This window comes from Aquarana catesbeiana, linkage group LG05 (assembly GCF_042186555.1).
Source record: "Aquarana catesbeiana isolate 2022-GZ linkage group LG05, ASM4218655v1, whole genome shotgun sequence".
In the NCBI taxonomy this organism is placed as follows: Eukaryota; Metazoa; Chordata; class Amphibia; order Anura; family Ranidae; genus Aquarana; species Aquarana catesbeiana.
Genome location: NC_133328.1, coordinates 631828807 through 631855503, shown reverse-complemented (window position 1 = coordinate 631855503; position 26697 = coordinate 631828807). Strand labels below are relative to the sequence as shown.

At 46.5% G+C, this 26697-nt stretch overlaps 1 protein-coding gene across 11 annotated transcripts in view; it reads left to right on the top strand.

The window, feature by feature from the left end:
* The window catches only part of GPT (glutamic--pyruvic transaminase), a 126219-nt gene that overhangs the window by 74345 nt on the left and 25177 nt on the right, over nucleotides 1-26697 (top strand). For all 11 annotated transcript variants that reach the window (XM_073632354.1, XM_073632351.1, XM_073632352.1 and 8 more), the window contains 2 exons: nucleotides 19886-19975; nucleotides 22688-22796. In XM_073632354.1, coding sequence (XP_073488455.1) covers nucleotides 19886-19975; nucleotides 22688-22796 — 199 coding nt within the window. The remainder of the gene's footprint in view (nucleotides 1-19885; nucleotides 19976-22687; nucleotides 22797-26697) is intronic.

Sequence of the window (26697 nt, the reverse complement as noted above, 5' to 3'; positions counted from 1 at the left end):
GAATGCCTTTATTGAGTTACTTTGCATGCACAGTAACCCGAATAAGGGTGACCCTGTGATCCCGGGACACAGCATCATCAGGACTGGGTTCCAAGATGCAGGACTGTCCTGACATGTCTGGAACAATTGGTATCTATAAACAAGGCCTGTTGAAATTATGGCAGGGCAAGCAACAGGGCCCATTCACACCATCTATTGCTAGTAGTGTGCTAATTTTTAGTGCTGTGAAGCATGGTGGTGCCATTCATTCTGAATGGCACCCCATCGCACTTGCCAACAGATATGCGTTGCAGTGCACCACACGCTGCAATCCAACACAGAACCATTGGCTGGTGCTGCGCAGAATAAATGGCACCTCGTTGCACCATCACACTAAAAATTCACACACTACCACCAATAGATGGTGTGAACGGGCTCTGTTCACTGGGCATTGGCAACTTGCCCTGCCATAAGATCCTTGGCCCATAATACCGCCCCCCAGTGGTGAAGGCCCTTCAGTTCTTCCCCATCCACTCTAAACCCTCCAGTACAGAGTGTGGCTCCTCCATTGCCCCCCCCCAATGTAGAATTGCCCCTTTTGTAGCAGAGGTGGGACCTGACCTTTCCCTGCATGGCCTCTCCTCTCCGCACACTCAGTGCTGACACTTCGCTGAAAGGGGATTTTTTTTTAGCTGAATAGTGAAATTTGGAGAATCTTGTGACTTCTCTGTGATGTCACTTCTGCAATTCCTCCGGCTGCCCTTCCCCCCCCCTCCCCCACAGACAAGCTACTGGTAGATTTACATTGTATATTTGCTATTTCACTGGCAAACACAACACCAATCCAAAATCAGCCTGTGGTGTGTAAATAAATATACAGTAGTACCTTGGATTACGAGTATAATCCAATCCAGAAGAATGCTTGTAACCCAAAGCACTCGTATATCAAAGCGAGTTTCCCCATAGGAATCAATGGAAACTCGGATAATTCGTCCCAGTGTCACTGCTATTGTATGCAGTACTACATGTAACCAGAGGTGGGGGGGCGCCGGAGACACTCGGACGCTCGGAGACGCTCAGGAACAGAGTGCTTCCGAGTGTCTTCGAGCGTCACCAGCGCCCCCGCACCTCTGGCCACATGCGGTACTGCACACCCCAGAGGCTTGAATCCTGCTAGTCTTGCGAGACGATGCTTGCAAATCGAGTCAGGATTTAAAAAATAAGAAAAAACGCTTGTATTGCTAAACGCTCGTAAATTACATTACGCGCAATCCGAGGTTTTACCGTATCTTAAATGACTGCAAAAGAAACTTCTAGAAATGAATCTTCCATGCTACAATTTAATTATTCTGCAGATAGAACCGCCAAAGATCTTTTAAATCCTCCTTAATCCCCTGCACACCAGAAATCAGGCTGAGAGTGGCAGTGCCAGCACTTTGATCCAGCCAGGGTTTTATAATGAAGCATACTGCCACTGATCTAACATGTTTCAGGCACTGGGAGCTGGGGGGGGAGGTATTTCTGGTAAAAGCAAATGGAGGAGTGGCTCAGCAGGTAATGCTGCCTATTCTTAGTCCGGTAACAAAGTCGGGGATGTGGCGGTGACACAGGAAGCTGCAATGGTGAATAATGGTGTCTCTTCTTTCTGCTTATATAATATGGTGCATCTCACAAGTTAGGTTGTATTGCTTCCTCTGGAGTTTGGAAGAGAACTTTTTTTTTTTTTTTTTTATTAGCTGTGCTATCTGTTATTCAGTTGCTTGATAACACAGCTAAATGTAGTGGCCAGCAGGGAGAACCATGCACATCTAAAGGGATGTTGGGGATGCGTTCTTTCATGTAACACTTTGTCAGAGTGCTGTGAAATTTACCTGAGCCTGCCAGGTCCTCCCACCAAACTTGGAGCAATAAGCAGCTAAGAGACTCGGTGATGATGCCAGGAGGTCTCAAAGGAAGTATTGCTTAAAAATAAAATTATTTTGATAGAAGAATTTAATTGCATGCTGTTAGTGTCCCCTTCCTAGCCCAACCCTAAAACCCTTTTTTATAAGCCGTGCTTCAGCTCCTGTCATTGACTTTGCCTAGCCTACAGGCAGGAGAAGGAATTTCCTCAGTCTCCCCTCCCCCCAGCGATCAGACTGCAACATTGTAACTTTGTGGCAATTCAGAAGGTGAGAAGGGCTGATCTGTGTCAAACATTTGAGAACACAGCCAAGAACTGCACAGACATCAGGATTTACCTGATTGTATCGTCTCTGAGGTATCGTCTTAGTCCAGGAGGTAGATGGGGACCCTGGATGATGCCTGAACAAAGATGGCTCTATCCTTCTGGAGAGAAAAGCAGATGAAGGGTTTTTTTTAATTAAAAAATAAATCTAAAGTCTGCTTTAATGCTAAACATCTAAAAACCCAAACCCCAAGCCTAACCCCTGAACCCCTAAATGCTGGACTTGTCCTATTCCAGTGGTCTCCAAGCTGCTATATTATCTCTCAATACCAACAATGGGGCATAATTCCCCCCCATTGACACCAATTAAAGCGGAGCTCCACCCTAAAGTGGAACTTCCACTCATCAGATTCCTCTCTCCCTCCGGTGCCACAATTGGCACCTTCCAGGGGGGTGCAGATACCTGTATAATACAGATATTTGCACCCACTCCTGGGAATAGCTAGCCGCAGATGCCGTTTCCCTATGACCTCAACGATGGGGCACAATGCCTCCCACTGACACCAATGATGGGGCACAATGCCTCCCAATGACACCAATGATGGGGCACTATTCCTCCCAATGACACCAATGATGGGGCACTATTCCTCCCACTGACACCAATGATGGGGCACTATTCCTCCCAATGACACCAATGATGGGGCACTATTCCTCCCACTGACACCAACGATGGGGCACAATGCTTCCCTATGACATCAACAATGGGGCACAATGCTTCCCTATGACATCAACAATGGGGCACAATGCTTCCCTATGACATCAACAATGGGGCACTATTCCTCCCAATGACACCAAACACCTATTGCCCAATCCAACCGCTCTGATAATCAGAAAGATTCTGGGATCAGATTTGAAGGCTCCATGCAGGTCTGTGGGTGACCTTCACCTTGGGGGTGCCAAACTGGCGGCCCTCCAGCTGTTCCAGAACTACAAGTCCCATCATGCCTCTGCCTTTAGGGAGTTTAGCTTGTACCTGTCAGCCTTGCAATGCATTATGGGACTTGTAGTTCTGCAGCAGCTGGAGGGCTGCAGTTTGACCCCCGGACGAGTGTGCAAAATCTGGTGCAGCTGTGTACGGTAGCCAATCAGCGCTCCAGTTTTTTTTTGTTTTTTTTTCAAAGCTGATTGGCTGCCATGCACAGCTGCACTAAATTTTGCACTCTCCAATTTTTTAGTAAATCTCCCCCAGTAAGTTCATGGGAATACTCTCCCCCTGCTTCTTCTTCTGTGACGGGGCTCCGTGCCAATATTTTGGCCCCCCCCCCATTATACTTTTGGGGCCACGCAGATATTCAGAGTGCAGGATGACAGCGATTTTTGTTCTGTAGAATTCCTCGCATGTTTCTCAGCCTCATTATTCGGACGCGCTCATCCGCCGCCATTCACTGCCATAGAAACCAGGAGAGCCCATTGTGGCCCCCATCAATCCTTGTTTTGATTCCCGGGAGGTCGTTGGCTTTGAGTGCCGGGGCCCCCCCTGGCCCCCCCCTGGCTTAGCCCCAACAAGAGCCGCGACCGAGCTGAAAGGGAATTTTCAGGCGCAGGACTGCCGGTAAATGTCAATTACAAAACTCAGGCTGGCCATACATGGTCGAATTTTGGTCTGATCTGTATAGTTGTATATAAAATGCACTTTTTATTCTTCAAAAACGGTTTCCCAGAGCTAAACCTTTCATCCAAATGTTAAATTGCTGCATTTGTAAACTTTAAAAGCCAATATAAAGGAAAAAAAGCCCTTGTGGATTTAATTAACCTTTTTTTTTGGTTAATTCTCCTTTTAAGGGGGTGTGGCAGGGGGTGTGTCCTATGCCTACATACGTTTTTTAGTAGGCGTCCCTTATTCCCATCTCAAAATGTTGGGAGGTATGGTAAAACTACAGTGGGCGGTCGGCAAGCGGTTAAACTGGACTTGTTTTGTAATGGTAAAGACGTTCCATAGCTTCTCCAAACCACTTCTTCAGTTCTAATGAGTGTGTGGAAGATCCCCCCCAATGTCTCTCCCTCTCTACCCCAGAGATTTGACAACTCACTCCTTCACTGTGACCTGAAAAAGCTTATAATACTGCTCCAAGCATGAGGACACTCTCCCCCCCCCCCCCTGGTCCTCAGGTATGGGCATGTCAGACGTCCAAATAACTTGTCCAATAGTAACCATATGCAGCATCCAGGATGCCGCTCACCGGGCCAGTGTGCAGTGTTAAGTGGTCTTAGCTAGCACTACTCCACTAACCGCCCTTCTGATGTGTTTCGCCCCACCTATGGGACTTGATCATAGAGGAATTCAACTCCTTCAGCCATGTAAATTGAGGCATTAACACCTATGAAGACTTCCTGACACCGAGGATGGGTTATGTAACCAGAACAAGGGGGGGGGGGGGTTCCACAACTTGCGCACCTCCTATCCTGTTCTTGGGCAATCAATATCTGCACATTCCATATTAATTGGATTAAGGCAGCTTATTTCAACCCATTTACCCCTGAGAACCCCTAAAAAAATGTTTTAGGTCTCTGGGAGCCCGAGCTCCAACCAATCAATTGGTGGTCAGTGGGAAAAAAATGCTCCTTCCTTTGGAGGCCAGTGAAAAGTGAGAAGAATGCTCCTTCCATTGGTGATCAGTTGGAAGAAAGTTCCTTACATTGGTGATCAGTGAGAAGAATGTTCCTTACATTGGTGGTCAGTGAGAAGAATGTTCCTTACATTGGTGATCAGTGGGAAGAATGTCCCTTACATTGGTGATCAGTGAGAAGAATGTTCCTTACATTGGTGATCAGTGAGAAGAATGTTCCTTACATTGGTGATCAGTGAGAAGAATGCTCCTTACATTGGTGATCAGTGAGAAGAATGTTCCTTACATTGGTGATCAGTGAGAAGAATGTTCCTTACATTGGTGATCAGTGGGAAGAATGCCCCTTACATTGGGGGTCAGTGAGAAGAATGTTCCTTACATTGGTGATCAGTGAGAAGAATGTTCCTTACATTGGTGATCAGTGAGAAGAATGTTCCTTACATTGGGGGTCAGTGAGAAGAATGCTCCTTACATTGGGGGTCAGTGAGAAGAATGTTCCTTACATTGGTGATCAGTGAGAAGAATGTTCCTTACATTGGTGATCAGTGAGAAGAATGTTCCTTACATTGGTGATCAGTGAGAAGAATGCTCCTTACATTGGGGGTCAGTGAGAAGAATGTCCCTTACATTGGGGGTCAGTGAGAAGAATGCCCCTTACATTGGGGGTCAGTGAGAAGAATGTTCCTTACATTGGTGATCAGTGAGAAGAATGTTCCTTACATTGGTGATCAGTGAGAAGAATGTTCCTTACATTGGTGATCAGTGAGAAGAATGCTCCTTACATTGGTGATCAGTGAGAAGAATGTTCCTTACATTGGTGATCAGTGAGAAGAATGTTCCTTACATTGGTGATCAGTGGGAAGAATGCCCCTTACATTGGGGGTCAGTGAGAAGAATGTTCCTTACATTGGTGATCAGTGAGAAGAATGTTCCTTACATTGGTGATCAGTGAGAAGAATGTTCCTTACATTGGGGGTCAGTGAGAAGAATGCTCCTTACATTGGGGGTCAGTGAGAAGAATGTTCCTTACATTGGTGATCAGTGAGAAGAATGTCCCTTACATTGGTGATCAGTGGGAGGAATGTTCCTTACATTGGTGATCAGTGAAAAGAATGCCCCTTACATTGGTGATCAGTGGGAAGAATGTTCCTGACATTGGTGATCAGTGAGAAGAATGTTCCTTACATTGGTGATCAGTGAGAAGAATGTCCCTTACATTGGTGATCAGTGGGAGGAATGTTCCTTACATTGGTGATCAGTGAGAAGAATGTTCCTTACATTGGTGATCAGTGAGAAGAATGCTCCTTACATTGGTGATCAGTGGGAGGAATGTTCCTTACATTGGTGATCAGTGAGAAGAATGTTCCTTACATTGGTGATCAGTGAGAAGAATGTTCCTTACATTGGTGATCAGTGAGAAGAATGTCCCTTACATTGGTGATCAGTGGGAGGAATGTTCCTTACATTGGTGATCAGTGAGAAGAATGTTCCTTATATTGGTGATCAGTGAGAAGAATGTTCCTTACATTGGTGATCAGTAGGGATGAGCCGAACACCCCCCGGTTCGGTTCGCACCAGAACCCGCGAACGGACCGAAAGTTCGCACGAACGTTAGAACCCCATTGACGTCTATGGGACTCGAACGTTCGAAATCAAAAGTGCTCATTTTAAAGGCTAATTTGCATGGTATTGTCCTAAAAAGGGTTTGGGGACCCGGGTCCTACCCCAGGGGACATGTATCAATGCAAAAAAAACTTTTAAAAACGGCCGTTTTTTCGGGAGCAGTGATTTTAATGATGCTTAAAGTAAAAAAAAAAAAGTGAAATATTCCTTTAAATATCGTACCTGGGGGGTGTCTATAGTATGCCTGTAAAGTGACGCGTGTTTCCCATGTTTAGAACAGTCCCTGCACCAAATGTCATTTTTAAAGGAAAAAATCTCATTTAAAACTGCTTGCGGGTTTAATGTCATGTCGGGTCATGGCAATATGGATGAAAATCAGTGAGACAAACGGCATGGGTACCCCCCAGTCCATTACCAGGCCCTTTGGGTCTTGTATGGATATTAAGGGGAACCCCGCACCCAAATTAAAATAAGGAAAGGTGTGGGGCCACCAGGCCCTATATACTCTGAACAGCAGTATACAGGCGGTGCAAACAAGACAGGGACTGTAGGTTTGTTGTTAAGTAGAATCTGTTTGTAATTTTGAACATTTTTAACGTGTTTAGCTCCAGCCAAAAAATCTTTTCTAAGCTTTTTGGAAAACATAGGGAAGGGTTATCACCCCTGTGACATTTGTTTTGCTGTCTTTCCTCCTCTTCAGAAGATTTCACCTCACTTTTTTGTCCCAATGAAAAATGTTTTTTGAAAATTTGGGTTTTTTTGTGGAACAAGGATTGGAAAGCATCAGTGGAAAGGAGAAATTGTTTTCCCATATTAACTCTTACAGGAGAGAATTTCCCTTCCTAGGGGTAGATTTCATCTCACTTCCTGTTGTCTCCTTCCGTTTGCAAGTAGGAGTCGTTTGTAAGTTAGATGTTTGAAAGTAGGGTCCTGCCCTATATACTCAGCAGAAATTTGGGCCTTAGGTGTTGCTGTGGCCACAACACTGTAAGCCCTCACAGGGCCCTGCTGTGAAATATTAGATCAAGAATTGTAATTACATGCCCCTGTTGAACAGGAGCTGAAAAATTAGGCCTTAGGCACTGGTGCTGGTGCCACAACACTGCAACCCCTCACAGACACTCTAGTTGGAACGCAGGAACGAGCCCTGCTGCAAATTATTGCTTCAAAAATTGTAATTACACGCCCCTGTTAGACAGGGGCAGAAAAATTGGGCCTTAGGCACTGGTGCTGGTGCCACAACACTGCAACCCCTCACAGACACTCTAGTTGGAACGCAGGAACGAGCCCTGCTGCAAAGTATTGCATCAAAAATTGTAATTACACGCCCCTGTTAGACAGGGGCAGAAAAATTGGGCCTTAGGCACTGGTGCTGGTGCCACAACACTGCAACCCCTCACAGACACTCTAGTTGGAACGCAGGAACGAGCCCTGCTGCAAAGTATTGCATCAAAAATTGTAATTACACGCCCCTGTTAGACAGGGGCAGAAAAATTGGGCCCTAGGCACTGGTGCTGGTGCCACAACACTGCAACCCCTCACAGACACTCTAGTTGGAATGCAGGAACGAGCCCTGCTGCAAAGTATTACATCAAAAATTGTAATTACACGCCCCTGTTAAACAGGGGCTGAAAAATTGTGCCTTAGGCACTGGTGGTGGCGCCCAGAACCAAAAATGTTCTTACAAGCTATCAGCGTGATGATTGAGGAGGAAGAGGATAATTACTCAGGGATAGTCACTCAGCATCAGCATAGGCAGTCTTTGAAGGGATCTGAGATTTCAAAAAAAATTATTCGGTTACATCAGCATCAGGTGCTTGGTAGCTGGTGGTGATCCAAGACTCATTCATTTTTATGAAGGTCAGCCGATCGACCGAGTCGGTGGACAGACGCACCCTGTGATCGGTTACCACGCCTCCAGCAGCACTGAATGTGCGTTCCGAAAGAACGCTGGATGCAGGACAGGCCAGTAGCTCAATTGCATACTGTGCAAGCTCTGGCCAGTGATCCATCCTCAAGACCCAGTAACCCAGAGGATTTTCGGTGGGAAAGGTGTCCAAGTCTGATCTTGCCCCTAGGTATTCCTGCACCATGTAAAACAGACGCTGGCGATGGTTGCTGGAACCGATCATACCTTGGGGCTGCGGACCAAAAAATTGTCTGAACGCATCGGTCAGACGGCCACCTTCTCCACCGCTCCTTCTTTGACTGACCGAAGCCTCAGCAACACGTTGTCCAGAAACAGGAGTTTGTAACCTCCCAGTCTCTGGGAACGCGTTGCACAGACCTTTCTGCAAGGCCTCCCGAAGATGTTTCATCCTCTGCTCCCTCTGCGATGGCAAGATAAGGTCCGCAACCTTACCCTTGTAACGTGGATCAAGGAGGGTTGCCAGCCAGTATTGGTCCTTCTCCTTGATACCACGAATACGAGGATCCTTACGCAGGCTTTGCAGGATCAGGGAGGCCATGCAGCGTAGGTTTGCTGAGGCATTCGGTCCGGAGTCCTCTGGGTCACTAAGAACGACATGGTCCGCAGCCACCTCCTCCCAGCCACGTACAAGTCCATGTGTTTCTTGGGACTGATCCCTTAAAGACTGCTGCTGATGCTGAGTGCCAGGCTCCACCTCCATACTGACACAATCTTCCTCCTCCTCCTCTTCCTCCTCGTCCTCTTCCTGTGTGATCGGCGGGCACGCAGGAACACTGTCTGGATAAAGGGGGCCTTGAGAGCTAAGGAAGTCCTCCTCTTCCTGCCTCTGTTCTGCCTCAAGTGCCCTGTCCATTATTCCACGCAGCGTGTGCTCCAACAGGTGGACAAGGGGGACAGTGTCACTGATGCATGCACTGTCACTGCTCACCATCCTCGTGGCCTCCTCGAATGGTGACAGGACAGTGCATGCATCCCTGATCATGGCCCACTGGCGTGGGGAAAAAAAACCAAGCTCCCCTGACCCTGTCCTGGTGCCATAGTCGCACAGGTACTCATTGATGGCCCTCTGCTGCGTGTGCAGCCGCTGCAGCATGGCCAACGTTGAGTTCCACCTGGTGGGCATGTCACAGATTAGGCGGTTCTTGGGCAGGTTAAACTCCTTTTGGAGGTCCGTCAGCCGAGCACTGGCATTATATGACCGGCGGAAATGCACACAGACTTTCCTGGCCTGCCTCAGGACATCCTGTAAGCCCGGGTACCTGCCCAAGAACCGCTGCACCACCAAGTTAAGGACGTGAGCCAAACAGGGCACATGGGTCATTTGTCCCTGTCGGAGGGCAGAGAGGAGGTTGGTGCCATTGTCGCAAACCACCATTCCTGCCTTAAGTTGGCGTGGCGTCAACCACCTCTGAACCTGCCCCTGCAGAGCTGACAGAACCTCTGCCCCAGTGTGGCTCCTGTCCCCCAAGCACACCAGCTCAAGCACCGCATGGCATCTTTTGGCCTGCGTACTTGCGTAGCCCCTTGAACGCCTACGGAGCACCGCTGGTTCCGAGGAAGAGGCCATGGAGGAAGAAGAAGAGGAGGGGGTGGAGGAGAGAGGTGTGTCACAATCAGCATTTTGGAGGCGTGGTGGCAGAACAACCTCCAACACTACTGCACCTTGTCCTGCATCCTTCCCAGCTGCCAGCAGAGTCACCCAATGCGCCGTGAAACTTAGGTAACGTCCCTGTCCATGCCTGCTGGACCATGAGTCAGCGGTAATATGCACCTTACCGCTGACCGCCCTGTCCAGCGAGGCATGGACATTGCCTTCCACATGCCGGTAGAGAGCCGGAATCGCCTTCCGTGAGAAAAAGTGGCGTTTGGGTACCTGCCACTGAGGAACCGCACATTCCACAAACTCACGGAAGGGGGCAGAGTCTACCAACTGAAAAGGCAGCAGTTGAAGTGCTAGCAATTTTGCCAAGCTAGCATTCAACCGCTGGGCATGTGGATGGCTGGGAGCAAACTTCTTTCGGCGGTGCAGCAGCTGGGGCAGGGAAATTTGCCTGGTACAATCTGACGTCGGTGTACCAAAAGCAGATTGCCCACAAGTACTTGGCTGTGACACACCTAATTCTACACCTTCATTCCTCTCACTGCAGGTCTCAGAGAGGACTGAAGGTCTAGTGGGGTTGGAAATCTCAGCTGATGAGGAGCAAGGAGAGATCCTCTTTGTTCTTTGGTGTGGGTCTTTTAGATACGCTTGCCAACGAACTGCATGGCAGGTCAACATATGTCTGGTCAAGCATGTGGTACCCAAGCGGGAGATATTTTGGCCACGCGAGATACGCTTGAGACATATGTTGCAAATAGCGGTGCGATCTGATGCACTCGTCTCAAAAAAGGCCCACACCAAAGAACTTTTTGAATAACGCGCAGAGACTGCAGCGCCCTGCACATGTGGAGCTTTGGGGTGTGATGCAGTCAATGTGTTGCCCTTAGGCTGGCCCCTGGAGGGCATCCTGCCTCGTTGGTGATGTGCTGCCGCCTCCTCCTCCTCCTCCTCCTCCTCCTCCTCCTCCTCCTCCTCTCTCCTATCAGGCACCCACGTTGAGTCAGTGACCTCATCATCCCCTCCCTCCTCATCACTGGAGCAAACCTGGCAGTATGCTGCAGCAGGGGGAGCATGACTGCCAGATTGCTGTCCTTCTTGGGCACCCCCTCTGTCCGCGCTCATGTTACTGCCTTCATCGAGCTCAGTATCGTCATCAGAGCCTTCCAAACGCTGGGCATCCTCCTGGAGCATGTACCCAACACTGTGGTCAAACAGTTCGAGGGAATCCTCATGAGGACATGGTGGAGCTAGGGAAGGAGTCACTGATGACATTGAGCTGAGGGAAGAGGCCGCTGCTTTGCCAGACAAAGCACCCTGGGCATGGGTGAGAGAGGATGAGGAGGATGAGGACGGCTTGGTCATCCACTCGACCAAGTCTTCCGCATGTTGCGGCTCAACATGGCCAGCTGCCGAAAAAAAGGCCAAGCGTGTCCCATGGCCACGTGCTGATGAGGATGCACCGTCTCCACGACCAGCACTAGACACAGAGCCTGCTTGCCCTCTCTTATTGGCTTGTGACTGTCTGCCTCTCCTTCTTGGCCTTCCAGACATACTAATGGCCTGTAGCTGCACTAAGCTGGGATAGAACACCTGTAATTTTCTTCAAGTAGCTTTATATACTGTAACCAGACAAGCCTGCCTGTCAGTAGGAAGATAACAGGAACGGATCTAGCTGAACACTGTGAGCAGGACGCACTGTACTAAATGTAAATAGTCTAGCTGCCTGACCGTGGTACTAATAGGATCAAATAGAACACCTGTAATTTTCTTCAGGTAGCTTTATATACTGTAACCAGACAAGCCTGCCTGTCAGTAGGAAGATAACAGGAACGGATCTAGCTGTACACTGTGAGCAGGACGCACTGTACTAAATGTAAATAGTCTAGCTGCCTGACCGTGGTACTAATAGGATCAAATAGAACACCTGTAATTTTCTTCAGGTAGCTTTATATACTGTAACCAGACAAGCCTGCCTGTCAGTAGGAAGATAACAGGAACGGATCTAGCTGTACACTGTGAGCAGGACGCACTGTACTAAATGTAAATAGTCTAGCTGCCTGACCGTGGTACTAATAGGATCAAATAGAACACCTGTAATTTTCTTCAGGTAGCTTTATATACTGTAACCAGACAAGCCTGCCGGTCAGTAGGAATTTAACAGGAACGGATCTAGCTGAACACTGTGAGCAGGACGCACTGCACTAAATGTAAATAGCAGGAACGGATCTAGCTGAACACTGTGAGCAGGACGCACTGCACTAAATGTAAATAGTCTAGAAGATAACAGGAACGGATCTAGCTGAACACTGTGAGCAGGACGCACTGCATTAAATGTAAATAGTCTAGATAGAAGATAACAGGAACGGATCTAGCTAAACTGAATACAGTGTATATATATATATATGCAACACCTGGGATGCATATATATACACAATACACTGTAAGTGCAGCTAACTGACTGACTGTTCTGCCTAATCTATCTAACTCAAATCAAATGACACTGTCTCTCTCTCTCTCTATCTCTCAGCACACCGGAACACACACTACACAGGGCCGCCGTGCAGGCGGCCTTATATAGTGTGGGGTGTGTACTAAATGCCCTGAGCCGTAATTGGCCAAAGCCACCCTGGCTTTGGCCAATTACAGCTCTCTCTACTGACAGCGCTGTGATTGGCCAAGCATGCGGGTCATAGTGCATGCTTGGCCAATCATCAGCCAGCAATGCACTGCGATGCCGCAGTGAATTATGGGCCGTGACGCGCCACACGAATTTAGCGCGAACGGCCCATAACGTTCGCAATTCGGCGAACGATCGAACAGCCGATGTTCGAGTCGAACATGGGTTCGACTCGAACACGAAGCTCATCCCTAGTGATCAGTGAGAAGAATGTTCCTTACATTGGTGATCAGTGAGAAGAATGTCCCTTACATTGGTGATCAGTGGGAGGAATGTTCCTTACATTGGTGATCAGTGAGAAGAATGCTCCTTACATTGGTGATCAGTGGGAGGAATGTTCCTTACATTAGAGATCAGTAAGACGAATGCTCCTTACATTGGAGATCAGTGAGAAGTAAGAAGAATGCAACAATTACTATGGTGGTCAGACTGCCACCCTTACAGACAGCTACAAAAGATAATTGGTGTCATGCTGTTTACTCTGCCAAGTGGCATTGGCCCTGGAATTATGTAGGCACCATCAGATGGGAGGTCAAACCGCTACAGTCCAAGAAACCCCTAAACATTTCCTAGAGCAGAGGCTCTCAACGCCTGTCCTCCGGGCCTACTAACAGGCCAGGTTTGCAAGATAACTGAAATACATCACAGGTGATATCATTTGCTGCTCAGTGATTGCAGTATTCTAGTCTGCATCTCCCCAAGGTAATACATAAAATCTGGCCTGGTAGTGGGTCCTGAGGACCGGAGTTGAGAACCACTGTCCTAGAGGAACCTAAAGGATTCCACAGAACCCTGGTGGAGAATGACTGACTAGATTTAGGAGCCCGTGCTACAGATATAAATGCTGGAGTATCTTCCTGACACCAATGCCGCATACACACGGGTGGACTTTTCGACCGGACTGGTCCGACGGTCTTTCCAACAGACTTTCCGACGGACTTTCGAAGGAACGGACTTGCCTACACACGATCACATCAAAGTCCGACGGATTCGTACGTGATGACGTACGACCGGACTAAAATAAGGAAGTTGATAGCCAGTAGCCAATAGCTGCCCTAGCGTCTTTTTTTTGTCCGTCGGACTAGCATACAGCCGAGTGGATTTTTCAACCGGACTCGAGTCCGTCGGAAAGATTTGAAACATGTTTTATTTCTAGGTCCGTCGGACTTTTGGGAGAAAAAGTCAGCTGGAGCCCAAACAAGATCGAATTGTCCGGAGTCCGGTCTGCCAGACCAAGTCTGCCGGGAAGTCCGCTCGTGTGTACGCGGCATTGCTTGAACTGAAGGAATGGCTCGGAGAGGCTACAAAATCTTCAGCAAGATGCTCAAACCAATTCATTCTTGCTTGGCAGCCTCCATCACTACCTGAACACAATTTAATGCTGTGATAGGTGAATAATAATCTAGAATTTTCAACTGGGGAAAAAAAAATTGGGTCATTAGAGTTTTAGTTCCTCTGGTACAGAGACTGATGTGACTGGCTCAGTGTTCTCTGTACAGCACTGCGGTATATGTCAGAGCTATTTAAATGTATAATAATAATAATAGTGTGTGACTGTGGGGGGACATTAAAGTGTAAGCTCCTCTGGTACAGAGACTGATGTGACTGGCTCAGGGTTCTTTGTAGAGTGCTGAGTACACTATTTAACATTAGATAAAAATAACGTCTTTGGCTACCTTTGGACTGTACAGACTGTACAGACACGTGTCGTCTCTTAGTTCCAGGTATCTCGGAGTTTCTTGGCATGAACACATGTGCCACCCTCTCAAAGTTCGTGTTTAATATCTTAAAGACTCAACTTTGAGCCCCCGGCGTACTGCCAGATCAGTCATTTGCCATGCACCGTGCTCTCCAGCACTGACACCTTCTACAGACCTCAGTGCTATGTACATCTAGTAATCTGTCTTTCCATCAGACTGACCCATCATGTGTTATACAATGTAACAAGATGATCGCCACTTTCTCCGCCGTCCAGAAACCGGTTTCTTTCATCTCTCCTGCCTCTCCTCTAATCATAAAAATGAGCCAATAAATTCCTCAGACTTAAACTGCACACAACATTGTACGCCCAACTGAGCTCCATGAAGGCAACTGAGGACACGGCACCATTAATCTTCTTATTATAAAGTATTATTTCCACCAGAGATAGTCCTATCACAGTATCCCCAACCCAGACTATGACATGGAGGGGTAGTCGATGTTTGGATCCAAAGTTCTGGAAACACTTCTCTTTGTTCAATAGCGACTCGGAACAGAAAATATACAGTAAATCGTTCCCATCATCTCTGCACCAGAGGAGCTTACACTCTAATGATCCACAGTCACACACTATTGTTATAGATTTATATAGCTCTGACATAAACTGCAGTGTTGTACAGAGAACACTGAGCCAGTCACATCAGTCTCTGTACCAGAGGAGCTTACACTCTAATGAGCCCCCCCTACAGTCGCACACTATTATTATTATACATGTATATAGCACTGACCTATACCGCAGTGCTGTACAGGCATGATTGTGTAATGGACATCACTGCATGGTCTCAGGAATACTTCCACAGCTCGCTATGCCATCCAAAAATACAAGGTAGACCCAGAAACGCTGCTGTCTTCTCTGGGCCAAAGCTATTTTAAAATGGTCTGTTGCAAAGTGGAAAACTGATCTGTGGTCAGATGAATCAAAATTTGAATCAAAATTTTGGCAACCATGGACGCCGCTTCCTTCAGACTAAAGAGCAGAGGGACCTTCCTGCTTGTTATCAGTGCTCAGGTCACATTCCGGCATCTATGATGGTATGGGGGGCATTATGCTCCCCATCCAGATGACGTCATCTTCAGAGAAGGCCTTGCATATTTCAGCAGGACAATGCTAAACTGCATACTGCATCTATGACATCAGCATGGCTTCCTAGAAGAAGAATCCGGGGGCTTCACTGGCCTGTCTGCAGTCCAGACCTTTCACCCATTGAATATATTTGGTTTATCTTGAAATGAAAAAAACCACAAAGACCTAGGAGTTGAGCAGTTAGAATCCTATATCGGGCAAGAATAGGACAACGTTCCTCACAAAACTCCAGCGAATGGTCCCCTCAATTCCCAGACATTTACAGAATTTTGGTAAAAAGAAGACGTAATGCTACACTGTGCTAAACATGGCTCCACCCCCAACTTTTTTGAGAAGTGTTGCTGCCATTAATTTCCAATTCACCTTATTTTTTTTTCTTTAAAATGGTCCATTTTCTCAGTTTAAGGCCCCTTTCACACTTGTTTGACTTCAAAATCGTGCAATTTCCATTGCGATTCAACAGTACGACCTTTAACAAGTTAGACGTGATTTTAACGCGATTTCAACACGATTTTGATGCTATTTGGAATCGGTACGTCTTTGCTGCAACTTTGGCATAACCAGCTTGTGCTTACAAAGTCGTACTGAAATAGTATTGAAACCGCGTCTATATTATTCAGGTGCGATTTGCATGCGACTTCGAGGGTTAAACATTGAGGTCTATGGACCTCAACTCGCTTGGAAGTTGAACCAAAGTAGTGCAGGGACTACTTTTGAAGTCGGCACTCCTGTGCTTGTTGACTGCGGGTGCGATGCGAATTCCTATGATGCAATGTGAATTTTATCTCCATAGGCTTCAACTGAACTTGCAGTAAACTCGCAGCACACAGTTCACATCTCTGCGAATTGTTCCTTGTCTGCCTCCTGAAATTCGCTGTAAATTCGCACCTGTCCACCTCCCAAAACGCAAGGCAAATTCGCACCACACAGGACAAAAAAAAACCAGATCAAATTCACAGTACATCGCACCGCAGTAGTGTGAACCTAGACTCAGCTTTTCAAAGTTGCGCTTTTACCACGATTTTTTACTGCGTTTTTGCCACAATTTTGTACAGGTCACTTATGTAAAAAGCAGAAAAACGCCTGTTATCTGCACCAAAGAAGCTCATGTTCTTTTTTTTTTTTTTTTTTTTTTTTTTTTTTTGAGCTTGAGAGCCAGTTCACACCACGTGCAGTCCAGTGCGTTTTTTGTTTTTTTTCTGCATCAAAAACGCATGAAAAGTAAGTTATATATGGTTTTCAATGGCATAGTTCACACCAGTGCTTGCAGTTTCAGTGTATCCCAGTTCCAGTAGGACATGCTGCATTTTTCCTGCACTGGGCTGTACTGGAATGCTGTAAAAACGCATAAAAAAATGCACCGGAATGCACTGGTATGCGCATGTCCTTAATTAACCACTTCAATACCGGGCACTTTCGCCCCTTCCTGTCCAGGACAATTTTGAGCTCTCAGCGCTGTCGCAGTTTGAATGACAATTACGCGGTCATACAACACTGTACCCAAACGAAATTTTTACCATTTTCTTCCCACAAATAGAGCTTTCTTTTGGTGGTATTTAATCACTTCTGCGGTTTTTATTTTTTGCCTAACAAACTAAAAAAAGGCCGAAATTTTTGAAAAAAAAAAGTTTTTCTTCGTTTCGGTTATAAAATTTTGTTTTCTCCTTCACTGACGGGCACAGATGAGGCGGCACTGATAAAGTGGTACTGATGGGCACTGATGAGGAGGCACTGATTTGTAGAATTGATGGCCACTGATGAGGCGGCACTGATGCGGCACTGATGAGGCGGCACTGATGGGCACTGATGAGGAGGCACTGATTTGTAGAATTGATGGCCACTGATGAGGCGGCATTGATGCGGCACTGATGAGGCGGCACTGATGGGCACTGATGAGGAGGCACTGATATGTAGAATTTATGGGCACTGATAGGCGGCACTGATATGTAGCATAAAACAAAAGATTGCCGCTCTAATCTCCCAAATCTGTAACGAGACACCCGCCCTAATAGAACTCATAGGTGCCGGCTCTGCACAAGCTTGAGGAAAGAAGAAGATCCTGGCCGGCCGCACACCATAGAAGGCATCTTTATTGATATGAAAAAGTAAAATCCAAATGCAATCACTTCATGTACAGGGAAAAACGGGAAAAATAGCTAATGCGTTTCACACCCTATTGTGGCGCTTATTCATAGCATAACTGATATGCAGCACTGATGGGCACCAATAGGCGGCACTGATATGCAGCACTGACAGGTGGCACTGATTGGCACTGATTGGCGGTACTGATGATGAGGTACTGATGAGGTTTTGACAGGTGTTACTGTAGGGCACTGATTGGCAATGTGATGGGCACTATATGACACTGGCACTTTATTGGGCACTTTATTGGACACTGATAGGCGATCCTGAAGGGGCACTGACTGGGTACCTTTTTGGCACATCTGATGGGGCTGTTCTGATAATCAATGTGCTGATTATCAGCACAGACCCCACCCCCCTCTGACAGGGACAGCCGCCGATCAGCTCTCCCTGTCAGCGCGAACCGAGGAACGCCATTTACCGGCACTTCCTGGTTCTCGCGATGATCAGCTGTGATTGGTCACAGCTGATCACGCAGTGAGAGGCCTCCGACAGAGGCTTCTTATCACGATCGGAGATGCGCGGTGTCAGACTGACATGCTGCACTCGAGATCGCCGTGCTGCGCCCCCCCCCCCCCCCCACGGGCGCGCGCTGGCATGTTAACCTGCTGGACATCATATATCGCCCTGTCAGGATAACAGAACCACCTACCGGCCGTCAATCTGCTATAGGCCGGGTGGGAAGTGGTTAAGGTTAAGAAAAAAGAGGGGGGGGGGATGCACTGGATTGCACTAAAAATGCACCAAAAAGCGCATACAGAAAAGCATCTGGACTGCATTTCTATGGTGTGAACTGGCGTTTTTCAGGCTTTTTGATTCAGGTGACAAAACGCTCAGATGTGAACAGGTGCCATTGAAATGAATGAGATTTTGCTTGTTGGGCGTTTTTCAGGCGTTTTTTTTTGGGGGGGGGGGGGCGTTTTTATGAGCTAAAAAACGCTCAGGTGTGAATGGAGCCTAGACCTTTTGATATGTTTTCGATTTTCAAATTGTGAATAAAATATTTAGTTTATGAGATTTGCAAATCTTGCATTTTTTTGTTTTTTATGTAGATTTTACACAGCTCCCCAAACTTTTTTGGATTTGGGGTTGTAGCTCTGACCTATACTGCAGTGTTGTACAGAGAATGCTGAGCCAGTCACATCAGTCTCTGTACCAGAAGAGCTTACACTCTAATGTCCCCCCCTCTACACACACACACTATTATTATACATTTATGTAGCTCTGACATATACCGCAGTGCTGTACAGAGAACACTCAGTTGATATGTGGATTCCGGCGCTGTCAGGAGTTCTGCTCTCACATTCCAGCAGGTGAACCTGTCATTCCTGCACCAGGATCCAGCTGTGATGATCTGGCAGTAGGGTACAGGCAGACTAACGCAGGTGAGTGGCAGCTGATTGGCGGCCTCCTCTCACACCCTCAGCGTTGTGTTTGCTTTATATTAATAAGTGAACTCTGTATGTAGGTGGTGTGATGATAAGCTGTTTGTTCTAACACATGGTGCTGAGGAAGGGATCAGAGGTTACCCCACCGCCCTCCGCCCTCCGCTCCATCAGATCCTCTGCTTAACCTATTACTCATTACATACCGCCTATAACGTGACCAGAAATTCTGTAGGTTACTAGAGGACAAGAGAAGTCCATACATACAGAATAAGAACAGATACCGAGAATTACACCCGACATACAGGACAAGAGAAGTAGTACTGTGCAGAGTCCATACATACAGACTAAGAACAGATACTGAGAATTACACCCGGCATACAGGACAAGAGAAGTAGTACTGTGCAGAGTCCATACATACAGAATAAGAACAGATACTGAGAATTACACCCGACATACAGGACAAGAGAAGTGGTACTGTGCAGAGTCCATACATACAGAATAAGAACAGATACCGAGAATTACACCCGACATACAGGACAAGAGAAGTAGTACTGTGCAGAGTCCATACATACAGAATAAGAACAGATACTGAGAATTACACCCGACATACAGGACAAGAGAAGTAGTACTGTGCAGAGTCCATACATACAGAATAAGAACAGATACTGAGAATTACACCCGACATACAGGACAAGAGAAGTAGTACTGTGCAGAGTCCATACATACAGAATAAGAACAGATACTGAGAATTACACCCAGCATACAGGACAAGAGAAGTAGTACTGTGCAGAGTCCATACATACAGAATAAGAACAGATACCGAGAATTACACCCGACATACAGTACAGTGTATGATATACTTTCTATGTTGTTCTGGAGATAACGATCTGGATTGTTCTGTGTTTTTCAGGGTGTGAAGAAGCCATTCGCAGAGGTGATAAAAGCCAATATCGGAGATGCGCACGCCATGGGCCAGAAGCCAATCACATTCCTCAGACAGGTGAGGCTGCAATACTTAGTCCTTCCACTAGAGGGAGCCTTGTGCTCTTCGGTGGCGGAGCCATTCAGAGATGTTGTGCTGATAAATTGACAAAATGTTATTTGAAATGTGTTTTTTCCTTAGTTGTTATTGACTGTACTCTATAAAACTGGGGAATTTGTGACGTCTCTTGAAGAAATGGTGCTAAAAATTGGTTGTAAATAATTCTCCATCATCCTGCTTCCTCTGCTGTGAATTCTGCCTCTAGTGGTCAGCATTAAAAGTGCTCCAGCTTACCTCCCCCACTATGAAAGCCATGTTCTTTTTCTCCAGACTTGCATTGTAGAGCTCCTTGTGGTTTTTTTTTTTGGCTTCCAGGTATCTGGCAGCTCATTAGTTCTGCAGTGACTGCATTCAGTAAAGGATGGGCAGAGGTATGGTTACTAGTATATCCACCTGTGATGGCCTCCCAGGGTTCAATTGTAGAAATGTGTTCAAAAAATTATTTTATAAAGCAACATTTCGTTCAGCTCGCAGGAATGCTTCTGACATTCGTGCAGTGAATGCTTTAAAAATAAACCCTTTGGGGGGTCACATTTGTGAACACATTTCTACAGTTGAACCCTGATGGCCTGCAGGCCCATCACTGTCAAACGGAGGTGATCACCAGGGAGGATAATTGGTGTTGCACTTTAAGACCCCTACTGTGACTGTGAGCGTAAGTTTAATGAGCACATTTGGGGGTCTATTTATAAAACATTTGTTGCACAAATGTCAGGGGCATTCCTGCAAGCTGAACCAAATATCACCATAATTTTTCTAGGAGATTAATTTCTGGATCATCAGCTCCATCTAGTGGCCACAATGCAGTATAGTTTTCTCATTGAAGTATTTTAGAAAAACGGACCTTATTTTTGGCCACTAGATGGAGCTGATGACACAGGCATTAATCAAAACAGATTAAAGAGAATAATGCCTGTATCGTCAGCGCCAACTAGTGGCCAAAAAATAAGGTCTGTTTTTCTAAACTACTTTTAATGAGAAAACTATACTGCATCTTGGCCACTAGATGGAGCTGATGATCCAAAAATTAATCTGAAAAAATTATGGTGATATTTGGTTCAGCTTGCAGGAATGCTTCTGACATTTGTGCAATAAATGAGGGTTGTCCTGATACCGAGTATTTGCAGGAGTACTCGTGCAAATGCTCCTGATGCCTAGTCCGATACCTGGACACACAGGAACAGCCGCTTCTCCTCCCCACCCCCGCAGCTTTCAGCTGCTTTAATGAAAGCCACACAGGGCGATCGGTGATTATAACTTCCCCCGCCGCCGCACCGATCATCCCTGAGTGTCCCCTGTATCCTCCTCTGTGCTCCTCCAGTCCCCCCTGTCCTCCTCCGTTCCCCCTCAGTGTGGTCCTCTGGTTCCCCCCTTCCCCATCCTCCTCCGCCCCCACCTGTCCTCGATCTGTCAGGATGGAGAGCAGAGGAAGGAGCCGGTAAATCTGTCATTTACCGGCTCCTTCCTTTTCCGAATGAACAGAGTCAGTGATCACTGACTCTGTCCATTCATAACTGAGCAGAGTAAACTGTGTTTATGATGCTTCAGTTTATGAATGGAGAGGCGTCGCTGTCTCCTGTCCTTTCATCTTCAGTGCAGCTGAGGCTGCAGAGAGGGGGACTGGGGAATCTGTGTCCTCAGTCCGTTCCCCTGTCTCAAAAGGGACTGAGGACACAGAATTGTAAAAAAATAATAAAAATGAATTGTAAAAAATAATAAAAATGAATTGTAAAAAATACAATTGTAAAAAAAATAAACTACTAATCAGCTGCATATTAGTGGCACTGTCACATGACATTAAAACAAAATTATCGGTAATCGGTACCGGCGATTACTTGGAAAAAAAGTATTGGTACTCCTACTCGGTCTTAAAAAAAGTGGTATTGGTGTAACCCTAAAAATAAGTATTGCCTATATAACGAAAACCCCTCTCTTTCTCTCTACATTTTGCTTTGTGTCAAGAGATGAAGTGTTACGTTGTTCCATATCATCTGAAAAATAATATAAATGGCTACATTGTACTCAGTCGGGCACAGAGTAGTAGCTTGTCTTTTTGGCTATCTCTGGTCGTGTTGGTGTGATGAAGTGGGGCTGGAAAATCCCTAAACCTTCATGGCAGTGCAAGCCTGGGGTGGAAGGGGGGAGGGGATCAGGTCAGTATGATTGATCAGACGTGGTGATCAATATTTATTGATGATGCTCATCATTGGCTGTGACAAGTTTCCTTATCCCTCCCCTGATAATTTCCCCCTTCCCTAGGTGCACAGCTCCCAACTGTCCCTGATTTGGAACAATGTCCCTCTGTCCCTCATTCCTCCTCATTTGTCCCTCATTTTGGTCTGATCTATATAGATGTATATAAAATGCACTTTTTTATCTATCAAACAGTGTTTTCCAGTGCTAAACCTTTCATCCGATTCCTAAATTGCTGCATTTGTACATTCCTAAAAGCCAATATAAAGGAATAGTAGTGGGAAAAAAAGCACTTGTGGGTTTAACCAATCTTGTTTTTTGTACAAATCTCCTTTAAGGGGGCGTGGCAAGGGGTGTGTCCTATGCCTGCATACTTTTGCTGATAGGTGTCCCTCATTTCCCATCTCAAAAAGTTGGGAGGTATGTGTGTGTGTGTGGTTGTGCCCATTCTCTCCTTTTTTTTTCCCATCCTGCCAGGTCATCGCCCTCTGTCTCTACCCAGACCTGCTGAACGACAACAAGTTCCCGGATGATGCCAAGCAGAAGGCGGTGCGGATCCTGCAGGCCTGCGGGGGCAACAGCATGGGTCAGTACTGGGCTGGGAAAGGGGTCTCTCTATATTGTACATGTGATGGTGGAGAAGGGCTGGGGCATCTCATCCTCTATTAAAGGACAGCACAATGGCTTGATGGTTAGCACTTCCACCTTTGCAGAACCGGGGTCCTCAGTATCTGCATGGAGTTTGCATGTTCTCCCTTTGCTTTTTGTGGGTTTCCTCCGAGTACTCCGGTTTCCTCTCATACATGCTGGTAGGATAATTGTCTCTGTTCTACATTTGACCCTAATATTATTATTATTATCATTATACAGGATTTATATAGCGCCAACAGTTTGCGCAGCGCTTTACAACATGAGGGCAGACAGTACAGTTACAATACAAATCAATACAGGAGGGATCAGAGGGCCCTGCTCATTAGAGCTTACAATCTAGAAGGGAGGGTCAAGTGGAGACAAAAGGTAATAACTATGGGGGATGAGCTGATGGGAAAAAAAAAAAAATGAAAGTACAGTTGTTAGGTGTGGGTAGAATAGGCTTCTCTGAAGAGAAGGGTTTTCAGGGATCTTCTGAAAGCTAATAAAGTAGGAGATAAGCAGACAGATTGGGGTAAGGAGTTCCATAGGTTTGGAAAGGCCTGGAGGCGAGCATGGGAGGAGGTGACAAGGGAGCTAGAGAGCAGGAGGTCTTGAGAGGAACGAAGAGAACGAGTAGGTTGGTATTTAGACTAGGCTAGTGATGTAGCTGGGGGTGAAATTGTGGATGGCTTTGTACGTAGTTGTTAGAATTTTGAATTTAATTCTTTGGCCGAGCGGAAGCCAGTGGAGGGATTGACAGAGAGGAGTGGCAGACACAGAGCGATTGGTAAGGTGGATGAGTCTGGCAGCGGCATTCATAATGGATTGAAGAGGTGATAGACTATGTAGAGGTAAACCAATGAGAAGGGAGTTGCAGTAGTCAAGGCGAGAGATGACCAGCGAGTGAATTAAGAGCTTTGTTGTGTCATTGGTTAGAAAGGGGCGTATTTTGGAGATGTTACGGAGGTTGAGGCGGCAGGATTTGGACAGTGATTGGATGTGTTGCTTGAAGGAGAGCATAGGGGGGAGGAAAAATTAGAAGTTCGGTTTTGGCTAGATTGAGTTTAAGGAAGTGGTGAGACATCCAGACTGATATATCTGATAGTAAATTAGTGATACGTGAGGAGACAGAGGGAGTGAGCTGAGGGGTAGAGAAATAGATTTGGGTGTCATCAGCGTAGAGGTGGTATTGGAAGCCATGGGAGGCTATCAGTTGACCCAGGGAGGCGGTGTAGATTGAAAATAGGAGAGGTCCAAGAACAGAACCCTGAGGGACCCCAACAGAGAAAGGAAGAGGAGAGGAGGAAGTAGAGTTATAAGAAATGCTAAAGGTGCGGTTAGATAAGTAGGAAGAGAACCAGCGAAGTGTACAGTACCGGAGACCAAAGGCGTGTAGTTTTTTGAGGAGGGGGGGTGGTCAACCGTATCAAAGGCAGCAGAGAGGTCCAGGAGTAGGAGTACAGAATAGTGTCGATTGGTTTTGGCCGTTAGTAGATCGTTTGTTAGTTTTAGGAGAGCAGTTTCTGTGGAGTGTTGAGGATGAAATCCAGACTGAAGGGGATCGAGAAGGCCATTATCAGCGAGGTGGACGCTCCATCCGTTGTAGACCAGACGTTCGAGGAGTTTGGATAAGAAGGGGAGCAAGGAGATGGGGCGTAGGTTGTTAAGATTGGATGGGTCCAGTGAGGGCTTTTTAATTATGGGTCTGACAAGTGCATGTTTTAGAGAGTTAGGGAAGATGCCAGAAGAGAGGGAGAGATTGAAGATGTGGGTTAGAGAGTGTAGTATAGGGCCAGAGGGTGAACGTAGCATTTGTGAGGGAACAGGATCCAGAGGGCAGGTGGTAAGGTGGATGTTAGCAAGTAGTTTAGCAACTTCGTCTGTAGTGGTGGGGTTGAAAGAGGGAAATAATGATTGTGCCTGTGGGCATGAAGTGTAAAGCGTGGAGGGTGTCTGCACAGTAGAGATCTCAGCGCGAATAGTATCAATCTTCTGTTTGAAGTGATTGGCGATCTCCTGGGCAGTGAGTGAGTTGGCAGGTGGAGGCGGTGGAGGACGAAGTAGAGAGTTGAAGGTGGAGAAGAGTTGACGGGGACAGGATGATAAGTTGCTAATGAGAGTGGTAAAATAGGTCTGCTTGGCAGAGAGGAGGCTGGAGTTGTATTTTTGGAGGGCAGATTTATATTGGTAGAAATCTCTCTGGAACTTAGTCTTACGCCACAGGCGCTCCAGAGCACGACTACGTTTTTTCAGACTTTTTCAGACTAATATGTGTGTGCATGCATGTGAGAAAGAGACCTTAGATTGTAAGCTCCCTGGGCGCAGGGACTCAGGTGAACATACAGTATGTAAAGCGCTGTGTAAATTGTGGGCAGTATGTGAATGCCTGAAATGAATAATACAGGGACACCTGGGGGCACTAAGGTCACGCTCAGGGAACAAAAACTTGTATAAAAATAGATCATACTGCATTGGGCCACTAGATGGTGCTGACGATCATAGCAAATGTTTATTTCCTGTGATCATCAGCTCCACCTAGTGGCCATTTTACTGTATATTTGTCATTCCCATTTTTTTTTTCCATATGAATTAAATTACATTTGCCCGGGAGATAACATGATGACCTAATAACATTTGTTTTGCCCCCATTCCTGGTTTTTACAGAATGCATAGCTCCGAAAATGTTGTTTTTTGTTTTTTATAAATACACTCCAAAGTGTTTAAACTATATTAATAGTTTTAGGTTACATGTATGAACATATGCCTATGGGTTACATGAGATAAGCAAGCGCACATAAAGGGTACATAGCCTAAGCAGTAGCATTTGTAAAATAAAGTGTACCTAAACTCAAGGACAAACGTGATAAATCAGTGCAGTTGGTAGACAATTTGTGTTTTCTCTGTGAATTATTTATGCCAGGCAGCCTATAAAAGTTGCTGATATGGCTAAATGAGTTTAGTTCAATGACCGCAATAAAGACTTTTACTGCTCTGTACAAGGAAAAAAAATTGCCCTGAGTTCTTGACCTTTCAAGAATTGTACCTTTTGGTTTGTCTGCATCTGGGCCCATCACACAACACAAGGTGTACCCTCTGGTTTGTCTTCCCCCACCCAGGCCCATCACATAACTCAAGGTGTACCCTCGGGTTTGTCTCCCCCCCTCACCCAGGCCCATCACATAACCCAAGGTGTACCCTCTGGTTTGTATTCCCCCATCCAGGCCCATCACATAACCCAAGGTGCACCCTTTGGCTTGTCTTCCCCCACCCAGGCCCATCGCATAACCCAAGGTGTATCCTCTGATTTGTCTTTCCCCCCACCCAGGCCCATCACATAACCCAAGGTGTACCCTCTGATTTGTCTTTCCCCCCACCCAGGCCCATCACATAACCCAAGGTGTACCCTCTGGTTTGTCTTCCCCCACCCAGGCCCATCACATAACCCAAGGTGTACCCTCTGTTTTTTTTTCCCCACCCAGGCCCATCACATAACCCAAGGTGTACCCTCTGATTTGTCTTTCCCCCCCACCCAGGCCCATCACATAACTCAAGGTGTACCCTCTGGTTTGTCTTCCCCCACCCAGGCCCATCACATAACCCAAGGTGTACCCTCTAGTTTGTCTGCAGTTGGGCCCCTGGAACCACACATGTACCCCAGTTGTACTTCTGGTCCCCTTGTACCTGGGCCCAGCATATCACCCCACTTGTACCTCTGGGCTCTCTGCACTTGAGTCCAGCACATACCCACATGTTTACCTCCAAGGCACTCTGCACTCGATCCCATTACATAATCCCATTTGTACCCTGGGTTTGTCTGCATCATAACCCCACATGTACCTCTGTGATTGCACCTT